The sequence below is a fragment of the Macaca thibetana genome, chromosome 16, assembly GCF_024542745.1.
Source record: "Macaca thibetana thibetana isolate TM-01 chromosome 16, ASM2454274v1, whole genome shotgun sequence".
Taxonomy (NCBI): Eukaryota; Metazoa; Chordata; class Mammalia; order Primates; family Cercopithecidae; genus Macaca; species Macaca thibetana.
In genome coordinates, this window is record NC_065593.1 from 77,538,964 (window position 1) to 77,563,687 (window position 24,724).

The 24,724-nt window shown below is 36.8% G+C and overlaps 1 protein-coding gene and 1 non-coding gene across 51 annotated transcripts in view; one reads left to right on the top strand and one right to left on the bottom strand.

Moving 5' to 3' along the window:
* LOC126939504 (uncharacterized) overlaps positions 1-24,724 on the bottom strand; it is a 557,395-nt gene that overhangs the window by 364,861 nt on the left and 167,810 nt on the right. For all 50 annotated transcript variants that reach the window (XM_050764859.1, XM_050764858.1, XM_050764860.1 and 47 more), the window contains 5 exons: positions 20,174-20,245; positions 10,333-10,476; positions 9,332-9,403; positions 7,526-7,669; positions 7,074-7,145 (listed from right to left, as the gene is read on the bottom strand). In XM_050764859.1, coding sequence (XP_050620816.1) covers positions 7,074-7,145; positions 7,526-7,669; positions 9,332-9,403; positions 10,333-10,476; positions 20,174-20,245 — 504 coding nt within the window. The remainder of the gene's footprint in view (positions 1-7,073; positions 7,146-7,525; positions 7,670-9,331; positions 9,404-10,332; positions 10,477-20,173; positions 20,246-24,724) is intronic.
* On the top strand, positions 10,251-10,312 carry LOC126940016 (U7 small nuclear RNA). Its single transcript, XR_007720543.1, has one exon. It is a non-coding gene; the product is annotated as a U7 small nuclear RNA (small nuclear RNA).

Below are 24,724 nucleotides of genomic sequence, written 5' to 3' on the forward strand. Positions count from 1 at the left end.
AATGCAGAGAAGGAATTCAGAATTCTACTAGATAAATTTAACAAAGACACTGAAATAATTAAAAACAATTGGGCAGAAATTCTGGAGCTGAAAAATCCAATTGGCATACAGAAGAATACATCAGAGTCTTTTTAATAGCTGAATTGATCAAACAGAATAAAGATTTAGTGAGCTTGAAGATGGTCTATTTGAAAGCATACAGTCAGAGGAGACAAAAGAAAAAAGAATAAAAAACAATGAAATGTGCCTACAGGATCTAGATAATAGCTTCAAAACGACAAATCTACAAGTAATTGGCCTTAAAGAGGCAATAGAGAAAAAGATAGTGGTAGAAAGTTTATTCAAAGGGATAATAACAGAGACCTTTCCAAACATAAATAAAGATATCAATATCCAAGTACCAGAATGTTCTAGAACACCAAGCAGATTTAACCCTTGTGGCTATTACTTCACTACTTCAAGTCACTTAATCAAACTTCCAAAGGTCAAGGATAAAGCAAGAATCCTTAAAGCCACAAGAAAGAAAGAAACAAATAACATACAATGGAACTCCAATATGTTTGGCAGTAGACTTTTCAGTAGAAACCTTACAGGCCAGGAGAGAGTGGCATGACATATTTACAGTGCTGAAGGAAAAAAAGTTATACCCTAGAATAGTATATCCAGTGAAAATATTCTTCAAACACAAATTAAAAATAAAGACTTTCCTAGACAAACAAAGCTGAGAGATTTTGTCAATACCAGACCTGTCCTACATGAAATGCTAAAGGGAGTGCTTCAATCAGAAAGAAAAGGGTATTAATGAGCAATAAGTAATCACATGAAGGTACAAAATATCACTGGTAATAGTAAATACACAGAAAAACACAGAATATTATAACACTGCAACTGTGTTGTGTAAACTACTCTTATCTTAAGGAGAAAGACAAAACGAGTCAATCAAAAATAAGAACAGCAGTAACTTTTCAAGAGATAAACAGTACAATAAGATATAGATAGAAAAAAACAACACATTAAAAAGGGGGATGAAGTGAAGGAATACTTTTTAAAATTAGTTTTCTTTTTCCTTATTTGTTTATGTAGGCAAACAGTGTTGTTCTCAGTTTAAAACACTGTGCTATAAGATAGTATTTGCAAGCCTCATGGTAACCTCAAACCAAAAAACATACAATGCATATACAAAAAATTAAAAGCAAGAAACTAAATCATATCACCAGAGAAAATCACCTTCACTAAAAGAAGACAAGAAGAAAAGAAAGAAGATAAAAAATACAAAACAACCAGAAAACAAGTAACAAAATGGCAGGAGTAAGTCCTTACTTATCAATAACAACACTGAATGTAAATAGACTAAACTCTTCAATCAAGACACAGAGTGGCTAAATTGATGAAGAAACAAGACCTACTGATCTTCTGCCTACAAGAAATACATTTCACCAATAAAGACACACATAGACTAAAAATAAAGCAGTGGTAAAAAGATATTCCATATCAATGGAAACCCAGAAAAAGCAGGACTTGCCAGACTTACATCTGAATAAGCAGATATCAAGACAAAAGCTATAAGAACAGGCAAAGTAGGTCATTATATAATTATAAATGGGTCAAGTCAGTAAGAAGATATAACAATTTTAAATGTATATGCACCCAGCACTGGAGCACCCAGATGTATAAAGCACACAGGTATATAAACAGATAAATGGACTCCAATACAATAGTAGTTGCAGACTTCAATACCCTACTTTCAGCACTGGAGAAGTCTTTCAGACAGAGAATTAACAAAGAAACATCAGCCTTAATCTGCACTATAGACCAAAAGAATCTAATAGTAATTTACAGAACATTTCACCCAATGGCTGCAGAATACACATTCTTTTCCTCAGCATATGTATCATTCTCAAGGTTAGATCATATGTTAGGTCACAAAACAAATCTTAAAACATTAAAAAAAAAAAAAATTGAAGGCTGAGTACAGTGGCTCACATCTGTAATCCCAGCACTTTGGGAGGCCAAGGCAGGTGGATCACTTGAGGTCAGGAGCTCAAGACCAGCCTGACCAACATGGCAAAACCCCATCTCTACTAAAAATACAAAAGATTAACTGGGCATAGTGGCAGGTGCCTGTAATCCCAGCTACTTGGGAGGCTGAGGCAGGAGAATAACTTGAACCCGGGAGGTGGAGGTTGCAATGAGCTGAGCTCGCACCATTGCACTCCACCCTGGGAAACAGAGTGAAACTCCAGCTCAAAAAAAAAAGAAAAAAATTGAAATAATATCCAACAGCTTCTCTGATAGCAATTGAATACAACTAGAAATTAATAACAAGAGAAATTCTGGAAACAACACAAATACATGGAAATTAAACAGTATGCTCCTACATGACTAATGGGTCAATGAAGGCATTAAGAAGAAAATTTAAAAATTTCTTGAAACAAATGATAAAGGAAACACAACATACCACAACCTATGGGATACAGCAAAAGCAGCCCTAAGATGGAAGTGAATAGCCATAAGTACCTACATGAGAAAAGACAAAAAAACTTCAAATAAACAATCTAACAAAGCATCTTAAAGGACTGGAGAAGCCAGAGAAAAACCCAAAAAATAGTAGAAAAGAAATAATAAAGATCAGAGCAGAAACAAATGAAATTAAAATAAAGAAAAAATACAAAAGATCAATGAAACAAAAAGCTGGTATTTTGAAAAGTTAAACAAAACTGACAACCTTTATCCAGACTAAGAAAAAAATGGAAGATACAAACTAAATCAGAAAAGAAAGAGGAGACATTACAATTTATGCTGCAGAAATTCAAAGGATCATTAGAGGCTACTATGACCAACTATATGTCAATAAATTGGAAAGCCTAGAAGAAATGAACAATTTCTAAGCACATAATATCTACCAAAATTGAACCAGGAAGAACTCCAAAATCTGAAGAGATCATTAACAGGTAACAAGACTGAAGACCTAACAAAAAGTCTCCCAGCAAAGAAAAGCCCAGAACCTGATGGCTTCACTGCTTAATTCTACCAAACATTTACAGAAGAAATAATGCCAATCCTACTCAAACTATTCTGAAAAATAAGGATGAGGGAATACTTCCAAACTCATTCTACAAGGCCAGAATTACCCTGACACCAAAACCAGACAAAACCACATGAAAAAAAAAAAAAAAAAAAAAAAGAAAAGAAAACTACAAGCCAGTATCTCTGATGATCGTTGATGCAAAAATCCTCGACAAAATATTAGCAAACCAAATTCAACAATACGTAAGAAAGATCATTCATCATGACCAAGTGGGATTGATTCCTGGGATGCAAGAATGGTCCAACATATGCAATTCAATTAATGTGATTCATCATATCAACAGAATGAAGGATAAAAACCATCTGATCATTTCAACTGATGCTGAAAAAGCATTTGATAAAATTCAACATTCCTTCTTGATAAAAACCCTAAAAAAGCTTGGTATAAAAGGAACATATTTCAACATAATACAAGCCATATACAAGAGACCCATAGTTAGTATCATACTGAATGGAGAAAAACTGAAAGCTTTTCCTTTAAGATCTAGTACATGACAAAGATGCCTATTGTCATCACTATATTCAGCATAGTACCAGAAGTCTTAGCTACAGCAATCAGATGAGAGAAAGAAATAAACGACATCCAAACTGGGAAGAAGTCAAATTATCCTTGTTTTCAGATATGATCTTATATTTGGGAAAACCTAAAGACTCCACCAAAAGACTATTAGAATTGATAAATTCAGTAAAGTCACAGGATACAAAACTAACATACAAAATTCAGCAGCATTTCTATATATCAACAGCGAACAATGTGAAAAAGAAATAAAACATGTAATTCCACTTACAATACCCATGCATAAAATTTAATACTTAGGAATTAACCAAAGATGTGATACACCTCTATAATAAAAACTATAAAACATTGATGAAAAAAATTAAAGAGGACACCAAAGACTGGAAAGATATTTCATGTTCATGAATTAGAAGAATCAATATTGTTAAAATGTCTATGCTACCCAAAGGAATCTACAGATTCAATGCAATCCCTATCAAAATGCCGATGACATTCATCACAGAAATAGAAAAAAAAAATCTAAAATTTATATGGAACCGCAAACACCCAGAATAGCCAAAGAGCTAATCTAAGCAAAAAGAACAAACCTGGAAGAAACACATTACCTGATTTCGAATTATACTACAGAGCTATAGTAACCAAAACAGAATGGTATTGGCATGAAAATGAACACATAGACCAATGGAGCAGAACACAGAACTTAGAAACAAATCTTCACAGCTACAGTGAACTCATTTTTGACAAAGGTGCCAAGAACATACACTGAGGTAAAGACAGTCTCCTCAATAAATGGTGCTGGGAAAATTAGATATCTACACACAGAAGAATAAAACTAGGCCCCTATCTCTTGCCATATACAAAAATCAAATCAAAATGGATTAAAGACTTAAATTTCAGACTTCAAACTATCAAGCTACTACAAGAAAACAGTGGGAAAAAATCTCCAGAACATTAATCTGGGCAAAATGTTCTTGAGCAAATCCCACAAGCACAGGAAATCAAAGTAAAAATAGACAAACGGGATCACATCAAGTTTAAAAGCTTCTGCATAGAAATGAAACAATCAACAAAGTGAAAAGACAATCCACAGAACAGGAGAAAATATTTGCAAACTATCCCTCTGACAAGAGATTAATAACCAGAATATATAAGGAGTTTCCTAACAACTCTATAGGAAAAAAAAAAACAACAAATAATCCAATCAAAAAATGGACAAAAGATTCGAATAGACATTTCTCAAGAGAAGACATACAAATGCAAACAGGCATATGAAAAAGTGCTCTACATCATTGATCATCACAGAAACGCAAATCAAAACTACAATGAGTTATCATCTTACCCCAGCTAAAATGGCTTATATCTAAAAGACAAGAAATAACAAAGGCTGGCAAAAAGAGAACCCTTGTACACTGTTGGTGGGAATGTAAATTAGTACAACCACTATGGAGAACAGTTGGGAGAGTCCTTAAAAAACTAAAAATTGAGCTACCATACAATCTAGCAATCCCACTAATGGGTATATATCCAAAAGAAAGGAAATCAGTATATTGAAGAGATATCTGCACTCCCATGTTTGTTGCAGCACTGCTCACAATATCTGACATTTGGAAGTAACCTAAGTGTCCATCAACAGATGAATAGATAAAGAAAATGTGGTAGTTATACACATGGAGTATTATTCAGCTGTTAAAAAGAATGAGATCCTGTCATTTGCAATAACATGGATGGAGTCGGAGGTCATTATGTTAAGTGAAATAAGCCAGGCACATAAAGACAAACATCACATATTCTTGCTTTTTTGTGTTATCTAAAATTATAACAATTGAACTCATGGGCATAGAAAGTAGAAAGATGGTTACCAGGGTAGTGGCAGTGTTGGGGGTAGGGATGGCTAATGGCTACCAAAAAATGAATAAGAGCTACTACTTGATAGTAAAACAGGGTGACTAAAGTCAATAATAACTTAATTGCATATATTTTTAAATAACTAAAAAAGTGGAATTGGATTGTTTGTAACACAAAGATAAATGCTTGAGGATACCCCATTTTCCATGATGTGATTATTTCACATTGCCTGCCTATATCAAAACATCTCATATATCTCATAAATATATACACCTACTATGTACCTACAAAAAATATTTAAAAATTAAAAATAAAAAGTGGGAAAATGACATGAACAGATACTTTTCAAAACAAGACATTTATGCAGTCAACAAGCATATGAAAAAATGCTCAATATCACTAATCATTAGAGAAATGCAAATCAAAGCCACAGTGAGATACTATCTCACACCAATCAGAATGACTATTATTAAGAAGTCAAAAATAGCAGATGCTGGCAAGGTTGTGTAGAAAAGGGAACACTTATACACTGCCAATGGGAATGTAAACTAGCTTAACCACTGTGGGAAGCAGTTTGGGGATTTCTCAAAGAACCTAAAGCAGAATTACCATTTGACCCAGCAATCTCATTATTGGGTAGATACCCAAAGAAATATAATTGTTCTACCATAAAGACATATGCATGTGTGTGTTCATCACAGTGCTATTCACAATAGCAAAGACATGGAATCAGCCTAAATGTCCCTCAGTGGTAGACTGGGAACATATATTCTTACTTACAAGTGGAAGCTAAACATTGAGTACATATGGATGCAAAGAAAGAAATGACAGTTACCAGGGCCTACTTGAGGGTGGAGGATTGGAGGAGGTTGAGGATTGAAAACTATCTATCAGGCACTACGCTTATTACATGGGAGATGAAATAATTTGTACACCAAACCCCAACCCCTATGACACATAATTTACCTACATAGCAAAACTGCATATGTACCCCTGAACCTAAAATAAAAGTTAAAAAAAAGATGGTGAATACCAAAATAAATAAATTAATAAAAATTTAAAAAAAGATTCTTGGTTCTTACACTAGGCAGAAGAGAAAACTATTTTTCCCTAAAGATTATAGTCTTTTCTTTTCCTTGTATTCTTCTTCTTCTTCTTTTTTTTTTTTTTTTTTTTTTTTTTTTTTTTTTTTGAGACAGGGTCTCACTGTCACCCAGGCGAGAGTGCAGTGGCATGGATTTCAGCTCACTGCAACCTCCACCTCCCAGTTTCAAGTGATTCTTGTGCCTCAGCCTCCAGAGTAACTGGGACTACATGCACACACCACCATGCCTGGCTAATTTTTGTATTTTTTTTTTCAGTACAGACAAATTTCTACCATATTGGCCAGGCTGGTCTCAAATGCCTCAGCCTCCCAAAGTGCTGGGATTACAGGCGTGAGCCACCGCGCCCAGCCTAGATTATAGTCTTTTCCAGTTGTGCTACCCATTAGACATGTAAAGGCATTAGAAAATTATGCTAGTGTTAAATAAGTTTAAAACCATCTCAAAAGCCTATCTGGGGTTTTTCCAAGAGATCTATAGCACATGTCATTATATATCTCCATTCAACTGAAAATTCTTACTTTCAGGAAGAGATGAAAATCCTGAATTGACCAAATTGCTCATAAACTCTTGTAAATTCACTGTCCCATCCTCTGAAAGAAAAATGCAAGCCAAAGGACATGGAAAAAGTAAATAATCAAATATAAGAAACAGACAAGTATAATTGCTATATTGAGAAATAATGTATAGATATGGCTTTGAAACTGAGATATATATTCAGTCAAAAACACAGGTGCATACATATCATTCAGACACACACACATATACTTATCCTCTATAGATTTCCCACTTTATGCTGTTACTGAGGATTACTAGAACACAGATGACAATTACTAGAACCCAGATGAACAGTAGGTATTTTAAGCCTTGGATAATCTATGAAGCAGAAAAGCCTCTTAAGAATTCTTGAAACATTCAAACTGATTCATGTTAACTAAGATAAAGGATACCTAGAAATACATTAAATACTCACCCCTGGGAGCCACATTCTTCAGTGCTCTTTGAATCACATCTTGGGGTAATGGAACTCCTACAGTTTTCAACATGAAGTCTAGGTCATCAGGGTTTGCCACATTTTTCTTAATGGAGGCCAGAACTTTCAAGGAGTCTTCTGTTTCTATTTGGAAAAAAAAAACACAGTACAAAAATTTTTTTAAACACTCAAATATTATTAGTAGATTCTGAATGATAGTAATAACTACTGCTACTACTGCCCATTGAGTACTGTCTGAGCTTGCTAGACACAAGCAAGCTCATCTCAGAGATTACATGTATCTCATCTCATTTAATCCCACAAAAGCTCTGTGGAGTCAGTACCAATATTTCCCTTATTTAAGAGATAAGAAAACCTAGCCTTAGAGAGGCTATTCTGTCCAAGAACCCATAGATACTAGATGTGAAATCAAGTCTGAAATCCAGGATAACTGATGTTATAGGCAGAATGTTTAACCATGATGTTAACCAAGTCATTGCAGATATTTAAATCTGAGATTTAAGAATGATTACATAGAACTCAGAACATCTGCTTAGTCTCTTCTCTATCATATTTGAGGCTGAGAATTCGATTAAAGATATGACAACTAACCATAAATTAATTGTTTTGCCTAAAATTGGATAAATGGTCATCTTTTAATATGATTGTCATCAATGAATTTTTTTCATTTAGCAGATCACTTGCATGCATCAACACATATACACAAAAATGTCCCCCCAAAATGGAAAGCTTGGTACTAATATATAACTACCAAAAAAGGTAATATTTAATTTGGAAAGTACCATGGATAAATTATTCTACCAAGCAAAAAAAAAATGTTAAGTATTGAATTATGATGAACATCATTATATCAAAAACATTTACCCTGTATGAGTTTAAACTTATGAACGACCTATCTAGGAGAGTCTTATAGGTGTCAATTACAAAACCAAGGATTAAAGAAAAACTATTTCATCTATTGAAATACTTACCACTTTGCCATCCTAAATAATTTCATTTTGTAGCTCCCTAAATTAGGTCTTTTGAATTCAGTTTGGTTTCAATTTAGAAAACATTTAGAAAGAGTTTAGAAAACATTAAGCGTTTAAACTCTTCTCAAAAATACTGGCTTCTCCAAGAAGACTCAGGGAATCCAAAATAGTTGTGAATTTACTAATTAAATTAGCCTAAACATTGAGGAGACCCAGAAGTTCCACAGACTTTTTTACGTTGAGGATGCTGGTTAATTAAATATATTAAAACCAGATTACATACAATCCCTTATGGATTGGTAGTGGAGTAGTGGAAAAATACCATAAAGGAAGTGTATATGTTTCAAAATGTTCCTATATGTTTCTAAATGTTTCAACAGTGAATTGTCTCATGACAAAATCTCATTTTAATAAAGAGATAATAGGATAGAGAAAAAGAAGTAACACTGATCTTATTCCCACAGAATTTTGGTAAAATAGCAGATATTTCCAACTGATAGCAGTCATCTTGGATCACAAACTTGGACACTAGGATGAATCATCTAGATAAATTTTGTCTATTTACTCTTTTTGAGTGATGAACAAATATACTACAATTCTAGAAAATATCAGTTGAGAAAACACCAGGACTAGAATCCCCTATTGATTCTTGATCCAATGTACATTTATTTATGTGTGTGTGCATATTTACATATTTAGGCATACACACACACACACACGTCTTTCTTTACAGCATTAGAAAACTGCATAAATGAATATAATTAACACCAAACAATTCCATTCAAACTTTTTATTGTTAAAAATTCTCACTCACTTGAAGCTTTAGTAAAATACGGCGTTTGCATCAACTGACTCAGGCAATCTTTTAAGTTCACTTTCCCCTCTTCTGAAAATGGAACATAAAGGGATGAATAACATTTGGTCAAAAGATACCAAGCAATGGTATTAGAAGATATCCATGCCTACTTAATCTTTAAGACTAAAATGTTTTCTAACTCTGATTCTGCTATACATACCTCAGAATAACTATGAAAAGGAATATGATTATGATGACTCTTGTGGTCATTTTTGTTGTAGTGTCAATGAGCATTTTGTGGATTTTACACACACCTTAACCAATTGGGACAACTGTTTTGGTATGTTTCCTCTCCCATTTTATATTATCTTAATTTTTCAGTATCACAAGTCCTATAAGTGCCTATATTTTCAAGGAAGACAATTTATCTGCCAGAAAATAAGTCTTATAAACCAAACTCAACCATAATATCTAAAGAAGACTACGCTTATGAGCAAAGATATATTAGTAAAGGAAGTGTGCAATCTTTGGCTTTCTATCAGGCATATGCTTGGGACTTAAGATGAAAAAGAGCAACCCAAGGCTCTGCATGTAAACTAAACATTCCATTGGCAGGATTCTAAAAACTCCAGCATAGCCCATTGAGAATTCTAGGGAAACCCAACTGGTTGTGTGCATCGCACACTAAGGATTAGGTCTTTGTTTCATGGGCTTGAGACAGCTTCACAGCTTCTGACAAACAAATAGGATAGAGAGAGGAAGATTATATTTTCCTAGGATACTCAATATTAAGATAATCCAGAACAAATTCTCATTCAGCCCTAAAAGGGAAAATCTAGAGTTGCCGAACTCATTGCATTTGATTCCTCATCACTTAAGCTCTTTGGATTCTGAGTGAAAGTAAACACAAGCTTTTTGTGTTTAATAAATGACTCAGAAGTGTTACAGCTCTTTTAGAATTTGTCTAGCAGGCTTTCTGGTTTTTGCCAAAAAATTTTCTTTAAATAAAGAATACATACTATCAACACAAATGGATCCAAGCACCTCCTGTAATTCTTCCTCTGGAAAATAAATCCCCAGGCCTTTCAGTACAGAATTTACATCATCAGCATCAAGTTTTTCATTGGTGACTTTGTCTAAGGCCTTTGCAAGTTTGTTAACCTCTATCAAGATAAAATAGAAAATATTTTCAGTTTAGCTACAGTCATATTGTAAATAATAAACTACAGTTCAAAACATTAGTATAGGTACCTGACATCGTTAATTTAAAGATGATATAGCACAGTGCAATTCACCTTAAATACTCAGGGGAGGGATCATTCCAAACTTCATCATCCAAAAAAATCCTTGATAACATTCTTGGTATGTGCCCTTACAGCATTTTTATATTTTAGTGGTATTTAATTAAAACTGTTTAATGGCAAACTTTGTTTCAGTTAGCAAGGTATCCTGACCATTTTCCCTTTCAACACACTATTCTACCAGCACCATTTTAAATGACTGTATAGTATTCCACTGCATTAATATATCCTATCTTTCTAAATCAAAGTTTAATTGTTATCATAAGTGGAATCCTGATGATAAATTTTCTTAAACATGCATCTGTTCACTAATGGTTTTTTCCTAACATAAATTTCCAAAGTTAAATGGGGTGCACGGTTTCAAGGCCTTTGAGATACAATGCCAAATAATGAAAGAAAATAGTCATTTTACCACATCCTTTCTAACTTCAACTTATTCTTTCTTCCTTTCTTATTTTTCTGAAAGAGCTTCTAGATGATAATGCCAATCCTCCCCTCCAATTCCTCCCCCTCAAAAAACAAAGTCCTTTAGGAATTGAATTACACATATAAATTAATTTTGAGAAGTGACTTTAGTAAAATATGTGAAATCCATCAATAAAATATTTCTCCATTTATTCAAATCATCTTTTTCAGCTATCAGCTCTATGACAATGACTTTCAAATGTTTCTATCACTGAACTCATCCAAATTTTAGTTCACATGTCTAACTGTTCCCTACCTAACTCTTTCTTCAAAGCCTTCCTCCATTTTTCCCTAAAACTCTCACCTTCACCTGAACTCCTAAAATAATAAACGTGTAACCACTCATTTGATCTTTTGGTATATTAGTTACACTTTTATATAAATGGCTTATTTTTCCAGCTAGACTTTAATATCCTTGTGGTCTACCTCTATACCATGCATATTTGTATTAAATATATGTATACTAATTATATTAACTTGTGATTATGGTATAAGATCAATTTTTCAACTAAACTAATAAGCTATAACATAGTTTAAAAAAATAATAATCCCTGAACTTGGAGTCTAATTTTTTTTAGACAGAGTCTTGCTCTGTTGCCCAGGCAGGAGTACAGTGGCACGATCTCTGCTCACTGCAATCTCTGCCTCCCAGATTCAAACGATTCTTCTGCCTCAGCCTCCCAAGTAGCTAGGACTACAGGCGCATGCCACCACACCTGGATAATATTTTGTACCTTTAGTAGAGACGGGGTTTCACTGTGTTAGCCAGGGTGGTCTCGATCTCCTGACCTTGTGATCCACCCGCCTCAGTCTCCCTAAGCTTCATTTTTCTCATTCTTGATTATAAGAAACCTACTTAACACAGTAGTCAAAAGAATAAACTGTGTAAAACAAATTATATGAAAGTGTTTGGTAAAACACCAAACACTATACAAATGTATTACTATTTGCCAACAAACTAATATGATATTATTTGAAACCAAACAAAATATAATGTAATACTATAGACATTTTTGCCCTGAAATGCTTCTTAGACTAAAATAAGAGTTGGAGAAGAGTTTTGGTAACTTTATAAATCATTAGGCTATTAACTTATGGTTAAGTGAATTAGAGATTTTCAAAAGTATACTCAAAAGTTAGGGAGATATTTCACAGAGGGCAGCCATCACATGATGCCATGAAATGTTTCTTGGTGCCACAGTCAAGAAGACAACACCAAGTTGGATGAATCACTGATTCCAGTAAGTTAACATATATATCTCCATATGAAAAATTCATGGGGCAGCTTTGCCAAAATGGCTGAATAGCTCTGCTCTGTGGCTCTGCTCTGTGGCTCCCACTAAGAAGACGAAAAAGAAGAATGAATTCTGCATCTTCAATTGAGGGACCAAAGTTCTGTCATTGGTACTGACTAGGTGGTCGGCGCAATCCATGGGGAGTGAGGAAAAGTAGGTGGAGGGAAGGCCCACCTGGGAGCTTCACAGGGCAAAAGGAGTTCCCTCCCCTAGCCAAGGAAGTGAGGGATTGTGCTATCCCTCCCTGAAAACCATGCTTTTCCCACAGATCTTTGCAACTGCAAATCAGGAGGTCCCCTCGTGAGCCCACGCCACAAGAGACTTCAGTCCCAAGCACAGAGCTGTGCAGACTCACAGTGGCTGCTCAGGCAGCAGGCACTGAGACACAAGTGTTTTTGCATACTCCAGCTCTGGGAACTCTGGTGAGGTAGGAGATCTGTCCACTCCCATGGGAAGGGGGCTGAAGCTGGAGAGTCAAATGGCCTCACTTAGTGGGCTCCACTCCCATGGAACCCCACAAGCTAAACCCCACTGGCTTGGAATTCCCCCCAGCCAGTACAGCAGGCTGGAGACCACCTAAGAACATCAAGTTCTGGGGTTGGGGAGGAGAGGCCACCATCACTGCAGCACCAGTTGGCCATTTTTCCCTGCCACTGGTGCCAGCGAGACTGGGCAGTTTGGATGGGAGCAATTCCCCATCGTGCAGCACAGTGGCTGGATCAATTCGTGGTCAGACTGCTTCTTTATGTGGGACCCCAATCCACTCCTCCTCACCAGGCGGGGCCTCCCTGTAGGAATTTCAGCATCCCCAGCCAGGGGATGAGAGGAGCCCCTAGGAGGAGGGGAAGTTGCAGTATTATGCATCAATGGTCTTAGTCTTTTCTGCCTACTGGCTCTAGAGAGTCAGGGCAGCCTGAACAAGGGAGATTCCCCCCAGTACAGCACACCTACTCCACCAAGGGGTAGCCAGACTGCTTATTTAAGCAGGTGCCTGATCCCACTCCTCCTGGCTGGGTGAGACCTCCCAACAGGAGTCTCCAGACACCTCATATAGGAGAGTTCCAGCTGGAATTGGTTTGGTGCCCCTCTGGGACAGAGCTCCCAGAGGAAGAAGCAGGCTGCCATCATTGCTGTTCTGCAGCCTCCACTGGTGATACCTCCAGGGGCAGGAGGGACCCGGGCAAATAGGGTCTGAAGTGGACTCCCAGCAAACCACAGCAGCCCTATGGAAGAGGGACCTGACTGCTAAAAGAAAAACAAACAGAAAGTAACAACAACAACAACAACATCAATGAAAAAGACCCCACAAAAACCCCATCCAAAGGTCAGCAACCTCAAAGATCAAAGGTAGATAACTCCATCAAGATGAGAAAGAATCAACTCAAAAAGGCTGAAAACTCAAAAAGTCAGAGTGCTGCTTCTCCAAATGACCACAACACATCTAAAACAAGGGCACAGAACTCGGCTGAGGCTGAGATGGATGAATTGACAGAAGTGGGCTTCAGAAGATGGGTAATAACAAACTTTGCTGAGATAAAGGAGTATGTTCTAACTCATTGCAAAGAAGCTAAGAACCATGATAAAACACTATAGGAGCTGTTGACCAGAATAACCAGTTGAGAGAGAAACATAAATGACCTGATCAAGCTGAAAAACATAACACAAGAACTTCACAATGCAAACACAAATATTAATAACCAAATAGACCAAGTGGAAGAAAGATAGCAGAGCTTGAAGACTATCTTGCTGAAATAGGGCGGGCAGACAAGATTAGAGAAAAAAGAAAGGAGTAAACAAAACCTCCAAGAACTATGGGATTATGTTAAAAGACTGAAGCTATGACTGATTGAAGTACCTGAAAGAGATGGGGAGAACAGAACAAACTTGGAAAACACACTTCAGGATTATATCCAGGAGAATATCCCCAACCTAGCAAGACAGGCCAATATTCAACTTTATGAAATCCAGAGAACCCCAGTAAGATATTCCATGAGAAGATCAACCCCAACACACATAATCATCAGATTCTCCAAGGTTGAAATGAAGGAAAAAATGTTAAGGGCAGTCACAGGGAAAGGCCAGGTCACCTATAAAGGGAAGCCCATCAAACTAACAGAAGACCTCTCACTGGAAACCCTGTAAGCCAGAAGAGATTGGGAGACAATATTCAACATTCTTTTTTTAATTATTATTATTATACTTTAAGTTCTAGGGTATATGTGCATAACGTGCAGGTTTGTTACATATGTATACTTGTGCCATGTTGGTGTGCTGCACCCATCAACTCGTCAGCACCCATCAACTCGTCATTTACATCAGGTATAACTCCCAATGCAATCCCTCCTCCTTCCCCCTCCCCATAATAGGCCCCGGTGTGTGATGTTCCCCTTCCCGAGTCCAAGTGATCTCATGGTTCAGTTCCCATCTATAAGTGAGAACATGCGGTGTTTGGTTTTCTGTTCTTGCGATAGTTTGCTGAGAATGATGGTTTCCGGCTGCATCCATGTCCCTACAAAGGACAAGAACTCATCCTTTTTTATGGCTGCATAGTATTCCATGGTGTATATGTGCCACATTTTCTTAATCCATTCTGTCACTAATGGACATTTGGGTTGATTCCAAGTCTTTGCTATTGTGAATAGTGCCGCAATAAACATACGTGTGCATGTGTCTTTATAGCAGCATGATTTATAATCCTTTGGGTATATACCTAGTAATGGGATGGCTGGGTCATATGGTACTTCTAGTTCTAGATCCTTGAGGAATTGCCATACTGTTTTCCATAATGGTTGAACTAGTTTACAATCCCACCAACAGTGTAAAAGTGTTCCTATTTCTCCACATCCTCTCCAGCACCTGTTGTTTCCTGACTTTTTAATGATTGCCATTCTAACTGGTGTGAGATGGTATCTCACTGTGGTTTTGATGTGCATCTCTCTGATGGCCAGTGATGATGAGCAGTTTTTCATGTGTCTGTTGGCTTCATGTCTTCTTTTGAGAAATGTCTGTTCATATCCCTTGCCCACTTTTTGATGGGGTTGTTTGTTTTTTTCTTGTAAATTTGTTTGAGTTCTTTGCAGATTCTGGATATTAGCCCTTTGTCAGATGAGTAGATTGCAAAAATTTTCTCCCATTCTGTAGGTTGCCTGTTCACTCTGATGGTAGCTTCTTTTGCTGTGCAGAAGCTCTTTAGTTTAATTAGATCTCATTTGTCAATTTTGGCTTTTGTTGCCATTGCTTTTGGTGTTTTAGACATGAAGTCCTTGCCCATGCCTATGTCCTGAATGGTATTACCTAGGTTTTCTTCTAGGGTTTTTATGGTTTTAGGTCTAACATTTAAGTCTCTAATCCATCTTGAATTAATTTTCGTATAAGGAGTAAGGAAAGGATCCAGTTTCAGTGTTCTACTTATGGCTAGCCAATTTTCCCAGCACCATTTATTAAATAGGGAATCTTTTCCCAATTTCTTGTTTTTCTCAGGTTTGTCAAAGATCAGATGGCTGTAGATGTGTGGTATTATTTCTGAGGACTCTGTTCTGTTCCATTGGTCTATATCTCTGTTTTGGTACCAGTACCATGCTGTTTTGGTTACTGTAGCCTTGTAGTATAGTTTGAAGTCAGGTAGCGTGATGCCTCCAGCTTTGTTCTTTTGACTTAGGATTGTATTGGCAATGCGGGGTCTTTTTTGGTTCCATATGAACTTTAAAGCAGTTTTTTCCAATTCTGTGAAGAAACTCATTGGTAGTTTGATGGGGATGGCACTGAATCTATAAATTACCTTGTGCAGTATGGCTATTTTCATGATATTGATCCTTCCTATCCATGAGCATAGTATGTTCTTCCATTTGTTTGTGTCCTCTTTATTTCACTGAGCAGTGGTTTGTAGTTCTCCTTGAAGAGGTCCTTTACATCCCTTGTAAGTTGGATTCCTAGGTATTTTATTCTCTTTGAAGCAATTGTGAATGGAAGTTCATTCATGATTTGGCTCTCTGTCTGTTACTGGTGTATAAGAATGCTTGTGATTTTTGCACATTAATTTTGTATCCTGAGACTTTCCTGAAGTTGCTTCTCAGCTTAAGGAGATTTTGGGCTGAGATGATGGAGTTTTCTAAATATACAATCATGTTATCTGCAAACACGGACAATTTGACTTCTTCTTTTAAAGAAAGGAATTTCCAGCATAGAATTTCACATCTGACTAAACTAAGCTTCATAAGTGAAGGAAAAATAAAACCTTTTTCAGACAAGCAAATGCTGAGAGAAGGCCTGCCTTGCAAAAGCCTCTGAAGCTCGCACTAAATATGGAAAGGAGAAAACCATTACCAGCCACTACAAAAACACACCAAAGTACACAGACGAATGACAGTATGAAGCAATTACATAAACAAGTCTGCAAAATAACCAGCTAGTATCATGATGACAGAATCAAATTAACATTTAACAATATTAACCTGAAATATAAATGGACTAAATAACCCAATTAAAAGACACAGAATGGGAAGCTGGATAAAGAGTCAAGATCCATCAGTGTGCTGTATTCAAGAGCCCCATCTCACATGCAAAGACACAAATAGACTCAAAATAAAAGGATAGAGGAAAAATTACCAAGCAAATGGAAAACAGAAAAAAGAGTTGCAATCTAAGTTTCTGACAAAACAGACTTTAAACCAACAAAGATCAAAAAAGACAAAGAAGGGTAGTACATGATGGTAAAGGGTTCAATTCAACAAGAAGAGCTAACTATCCTAAATATATATGTACCAAATAAAGGAGCACCCAGATTCATAAAACAAGTTCTTAGAGACTTACAAAGAGACTTAGACTCCCACACAGTAACAGTGGGAGACTTTAACACCCCACTGTCAATATTAGATTGTTGGGACAGAAAATTAACAAAGATATTCAGGACTTGAATTCAGCTTTGGATCAAGTGGACCTGATAGACAGCTACAGAACTCTCCACACAAAACGACAGAATATACATTCTTCTCAGCACCTTACTCTAAAATTGGCACTTACTCTAAAATTGATCACGTAATTGTAAGTAAATCATTCCTCAGCAAATGTAAAAGAATTGAAATCATAATAAACAGTCTCTCAGACCACAGCACAATCAAATTAGAACTCAAGATTAAGAAACTCACTCAAAACCACACCACTACATGGAAATTGAACAACCTGCTCCTGAATGACTCCTGGGTAAATAATGAAATTAAGGCAGAAATCAAGAAGTTCTTTGAAACCAATAGGAAAAAAGAGACAATGTACCAGAATCTCTGGGATGCAGCTAATGCACTGTTAGGAGGGAAATTTATAGCACTAAATGCCCACATAAAAAAGCTAGAAAGATCTCAAATCGACACACAAACATCACAATCAAAAGAACTAGAGAACCAAGAGCAAACAAACTCCAAAGTTAACAGAAGACAAGAAAAAACCAAGCTCAGAGTGGAACTGAAGGAGAAAGAGACGTGAAAAAACCCTTCAAAAAATCAGTGAATCCAGGAGCTGATGTTTTGAAAAAAATAATAAAATAAATAGATCTCTAGCTAGACTAATCAAGAAGAAAAGAGAGAAGAATAAAATAGATACAATAAAAAATGATAAAGGGAATATCACCACTGACCCCACACAAATACAAACAACCATCAGGGAATACTATAAACACTCCTATGCAAATAAACTAGAAAATCTATAAGAAATGGATAAATTCCCAGGAATTTATCCACATACACCCTCCCAAGACAGAACCAGGAAGAAGTTGAATCCCTGAATAGATCAATAACAAATTCAAATCAAAACCACATTGAGATACCATCTCACACCAGTCAGAATGATGATTATTAAAATGTAAAGAAAAAACATGCTGGCAAGGTTGCAGAGAAATAGGAATGCTTTTACACTGATAGTGGGAATGTAAATTAGTTCAACCATTGTGGAAGATGATGTGGTGATTCCTCAAAGATCTAGAACTAGAAATACCATTTGACCCAGCAATGCCATTACTGGGTATGTACCCAAAGGAATATAAATAATTCTATTACAAAGATACATGCATACATATGTTCACCGCAGTGCTATTCACAATAGTGAAGACATGGAATCAACCCAGATGCCCATCAATGACACACTGGATAAAGAAGATGTGGTACATATACACCATGGAATACTATGCAGCCATAAAAAGGAACAAGATCATGTCGTTTGAAGGACATGGATGGAGCTGGAGACCATTATTGTCATCAAACCAACACAAGAACAGAAAACCACCACACATTCTCACTTTTAAGTGGTAGCTGAACAATGAGAACACATGGACACAGGGAGAACACCACTACAAACTGGCACCTGCCTATGGGTGAGGTGTGGGGGAGGGAGAACATTAGGAAAAATAGCTAATGCATGCTGGGCTTAACACCTAGGTGAGAAGTTGATAGGTGCAGCAAACTACCATGGCACAGGTTTACCTATGTAACAAACCTGCACATCCTGCACATGTACCATGGAAATTAAAATACAAATAATTTTTTTTAAGACAGAATCTTGCTCTGTCACCCAGGCTGGAGTGCAGTGGTGCAATCTCAGCTCACTGCAACCTCCACCTCCTGGGTTCAAGCAATTATCCTGCCTCAGCCTCCCGAGTAGCTGGGATTACAGGCGCCCACCACCACACCAGGCTAATTTTTGTATTTTTAGTAGAGGCAGGGTTTCACCATGTTGGCCAGGCTGGTCTTGAACTTCTGACCTCAAATGACCCACCTACCTTGGCCTCCCAAAGTAAACTACAAAAGAAAAAAAAAAATTCACATATTCTCTATGCAACTATTAAAAAATGAAGAAACCTCTTTGTGCCCTGATCTAAATAAATATTCAAAATATATTGTTAATTAAAAAATATCAAAGACACAGACATATGTATACATTATACTTGTATTTGTATAAAATTAATATGGAGAAAAAATGCATATTCATATTTACTTCAATGTTCATAAAAATATCCAAATGCGGCCAGGTGCAGTGGCTCACACCTGTAATCCCAGCAATTTGGGAGGCTGAGGCTGGTAGATTGTTTGAGCCCCCAGGAGTTCAAGACCAGCCTGGGCAACATGGCAAAACCCCATCTCTTCAAAAAATAAAAAAATGTGCTGGGCATGGTGCTGCGCACTTATAGTTACAATTACTCAGGAGGCTGAGGCAGGAGGATCACTTGAGGGCAGGAGGTTGACACTGCAGTGAGCTATGATCGCACCACTGCACTCCAGCCTGGAAGACAGAGAAAGACCATTCCCTCCACCCACCCCCCAAAAAAAATCTCCAAATGCTCCTTACATAACAAATGTTTATGAACTAACTACAATGGTTAGTTATTGGGAGAATTAACTACAATGGTTAGTTGTTGGGAGAAAGAGGTAGGAATTGGATAGTTAGAGACCAGATCAGAGGGAGATTTTAACTGTAGATATTTACATACTTCCTAATTTATGATCTGTGTAAATGTATTATCAAATCAGATATTTGAAACTTATTAAAACGTTTTAAAGGCAGATATTTTTGACATCCTTTTTAGAAAATGTACTGTTTTCTTCAATTATGAACTAATAACTAATGTTAAAAACTAGACTTAAATGAACATAGGATTCTCACCTTCATGTGAACTCTTAAAATACCAAATGTGTACCACTCATCTGATCTTATAGCACATTAGTTACATTTTTATGGAAGTGGCCCGTCACTTTCAACAATTATGGTAAACATTTTCTATATTCTCAACGTGTATAAAACTTCCTAATTATTCTCACCTCTAAAATCTTGTAAACGCCTATTGCTTTTCAATGCTAAAATGGCACTCTTTAGGGAAGTGTCTCCCTTTTCTGTAAAGAGAAAAAACAGAACAGAGATATATTAATAGATTCAAGAAACAAAAGACTTACTTAGTGAGCTAACTTGGTTCACTTATTATCCCCTTAAATAATCTTAATGATTTTCTACCCTGTATACTTTTGCCCAAAATGCTGTCTACTCTCTACCTATCCAAATCCTATTCATAACAAAACTAGCTCATAAGTAAAAGCCTTCCCTTGATCCTACATTTCTTTCTAACTATTGCTTTATCCCTTTCCTTTCCTTCACAACCTAATCTCTGGAGGAAAAAAATGTTTCCATTGATCATATCCTCACTCACAATCTCAAACTAGTGCTATTCTGGCTTCCACCTCCACAAAGATCATTCTCAGAAGTTCACCAGTTAACTATTTATTGCCTAATAATGAGCACTTTCAACTTTTAGTCTTTAACTCTTCAAACTCTTTCTTCCCTTTGTTTTGTTGCTACAGCTTTCTCTTGGTTTCCTTCCTATCATTCTGGTTATTTCTCCTTCTCCTTCTCCTTCTCCTTCTTCTCCTTCTCCTTCTCCTTCTCCTCCTCCTTCTCCTCCTTTTTTTTTTAGATGGAGTCTCGCTCTGTTGCCCAGGCTGGAGTGCACTGACGTGTTCTCAGCTCACTGCAACCTCCACCTCCAGAGTTCAAGCCATTCTCCCACCTCAGACTCCTGAGTAGCTGGGATTACAGGAGCACGCCACCATGCCCTGCTAATTTTTGTATTTTTGGTAGAGACGGGGTTTCACCTTGTTGGCCATGCTGGTCTCAAACTCATGACCTCAAATGATCCACTCACCTCGGCCTCCCAAAGTGCTGGGATTACAGATGTGAGCTACCATGCCCGGCCTCTTTCTTCTTACTGTCCTTTATAAACTACTGTTTCTCCATCATTGCTTAAATATCAGCATGCCTCATTTCTCTCTCCTTGGCTCTCTTCTCTGATAATGGTGATGTACAGATGGGGTTTTGGTGTGGATGTCCTTTCTGTTTGTTAGTTTTCCTTCTAACAGTCAGGACCCTCAGCTGCAGGTCTGTTGGAGTTTGCTCGAGGTCCACTCCAGACCCTGTTTGCCTGGGTATCAGCAGTGGAGGCTGCAGAAGATAGAATATTGCTGAACAGCAAATGTTGCTTCCTGATCGTTCCTCTGGAAGCTTCATCTCAGAGGGGTACCTGGCCGTGTAAGTTGTGAGGTGTCAGTCTGCCCCTAATGAGGGGTATCTCCCAGTTAGGCTACTTGGGGTTCAGGGACCCACTTGAGCAGGCAGTCTGTCCATTCTTAGATCTCAAACTCTGTGCTGGGAGAACCGCTATTCTCTTCAAAGCTCAGTTGGAAATGCAGAAATCACCCGTCTTCTGTGTCACTCATGCTGTGAGCTGGAGGCTGGAGCTGTTCCCATTCAGCCACCTTGGAACTGCCCCCTTGGCCCTCTTCTCAATATACTCTATAAACTTTTCCTAAACTCTCTTATAACTATGAACTGTATGTTGATGATTCCCAAGATTACACAATCTTCTAAATCCTTTGTTGTCATTTCAACAATATTCCCAGCATCTTCACCAGGTGTATATTCCATCTAAGGAAACCACTTTCTCTGCACATCAGTAAGAAGCAACTCCTTATCCTTTAAAATTTTATCATGAGATTGCAGCAATTCAGTCACATCTTCAGGATCCACTTCTAGATCTAGTTTTCTTGCTGTTTCTACCACATATGCAGGTACTTACTCCAATGAATTCTTAAAGTTATCATGAAGGTTAGAGTCAACATCTTCCAAGTTCCTGTTAATGTTGACATTTTGACTTCCTCCCATGAATCACAAATGTTCTTAATGGCTCTAGAATGAAGGGTCCCTTCTAGAAAGTTTTTATTTTACTTTGCCCAGATCCATCAGAGGAATCATTATCTATGGCAGCTATAGCCTTACCAAATGTATTTCTTAAATAACAAGACTTGAAAGTCAAAATTACTCCTTGTTTCATGGGCTGCAGAATGGATATTGTGTTGGCAGGCATGAAAACAACATTCATCTCCTTGTACATCTCCATCAAGAGCTCTTGGGTGACTAGATGCACTGTTAATGAGCAGCAATACTTTGAAAGGAATCCTTTTCCTAGCAGTAAATCCCAACAGTGGACTTAAAATTTTCAGTAAATCATGCTGCAAACAATGTGCTGTCATCCAGGCTTTGTAATTCCATTTATAGAGCAGAAGCACAGTAGATTTTGCCTGTGCTAGTAGTATCTGAAGAGCCCTAGGATTTTCAGAATGGTTAATGAAGTTAATGAATAACTTGAACTTAAGTCACTAGATATTAGCCCCTAACAAGACAGTCAGCCTGCCTTTGAAGCTTTGACCCCTTCTCATCTCTATTTATGAAAGTCCTAGATGGCACCTTCTTTCAATAGAAGACTATTTCATCTCCATTGAAAATTTGTTGTTTAGTGGAGCCACCTTCATCAATTATCTCAGCTAGGTCTTGTAGATAACTTGCTGCAGCTTCTTTAGCAGCACTTGCTGCTTCAGCTTGCACTTTTATGTTATAGAGATGGCTTTTTTCCCTAAACCTCATGAACAAACCTCTGCTAGTTTCAAACTTTTAGTCTGCAGCTTCCTCACCTCTCTCAACTTTACCAAAGTTTTGGTTTCAAGAAATGTTGTGGCTGGTTTGATTTTCTATCCAAACCACTAAAACTTTTTCAATATCAGCAATAAGACTGTTTCTCTGTCTTGTCATTTTTAGCTCTTTTAATTTACTTCATAAACTTTTTCTTTGCCTTCAAAAGTTGGCTAACTATTCAGCACAGGAGGTGTAATTTTCAGCCTAGCTCAGCTTTCAACATGCCTTCCTTACTAAGCTTAATCATTTCTTACTTAATCATTGCTCGCTTTTATATGTCAGTAATGTGCAACTCTTCCTTTCATGTGAACACTAAGAGGCCATTGAAGAGTTATTAATTGACTTGATTTCAATATTGCTGTGTCTCAAGGAATAGGGAGGCCAAAGGAGAGGGATAGAGAATAGGGAAATGGCTGGTCAGTGTAACAGTCAGAATACACACTTTATCAACTAAGTTTGCCATCTTATATGGGTGCAGCTCATGGTACCCCCCAAAATTACAACAGTAATATCAAATATCATTGACCACAAGTCATCATAATAGATATATAAATAATTAAAAATTGTGAGAACTACCAAAACATGACACAGAAACATGAAGTGATCACATACTGTTGGAAAAATGGTGCCAATAGACTTGGCTGAAAAAGGGTTGCTATAAACCTTCAATTTGTAAAAACACAATATCTGCAAAGTACAATAAAGCAAAGTGCAATAAAATGAGGTATGCCTGTATTTCAAAACTCAACTCCAACATAATTTTCTCCAGGAAGCCTCTTCTTATTACCTTATCCAACTCTGGGTGGGTTAGGTTCATGCATATTGTATATGTTTCCGTAACACTCTATGTTTACCTCTATCATAGTATTTAACTATTGGTATCCTCATTGTTTCTATCTCAGTAGTCTGTAAACTCTTGAGAAATTCTCTACATATTTAATTCCTAGCAAGCAATAAGTGCTAAATAAACTTTGAATGAATGAAACAGCTCTTCTCTAAACTCTTATTCAACTCAGTATCATCACTATTTCTCTGGCAAGTATTCAAGAACTTCCACATAACACTGCACAATTCGCTAAACTTTCATCTCCTATATGTTACACACCTTTTTGTTGTATTTTTATTCATATTTTATATATATACTTTGTCTCACTAACTAGACTGAAAGTTTTCTAAGTGTGAATATTTTATATTTCTTTGAATCCATTATGTATTATATAATTCCTGACAAATAACAGGCACTCATGATCAGGTCTGTCACATATAACTATGTAGGCTGGGTTATACAACACTAAGGGGTACTGTTCACGCAGAGATAACGTGCTTCTGAAGTTATGCCCTGCAGTGACCCCAGTCAATAAACTGGTTAAGCAATGCCAAATCCATTTAATAATGTAAAAAAGAAAATACGTTTCAGGAGTGATTTTAAATTAATTTTTAAAAGTGCACACAATAACTGCCAAAATTTGAAAATTATACATTCTTTTCTCTGAAATCGCTGAAGATTTACACTCAACTTCATGTCATAACTATCTCAGGTACAGGGAGGGAATGTCCTTATTTAGTCTTTTCCTGTCTAATAGCCGTTTCACACTAGCACAACCTCAGAGAATTACAATAGTCCCCACTTATCTGCAGTTTTACTTTCCTCTGTTTCAGTTACCCACAGTCAAGCACAGTCTGAAATATTAAATGGAAAATTTAAGAAATAAACAATTTATAATTTTTAAATTGCACACTTTTCTGAGCAGTATGATAAAATCCCACACCATTCCACCATACCAATCTCTCCAGCCCTGGACCTGAGTCATCCCTTTGTCTAATGTATCCACATTGTATACACTACCTGCCCG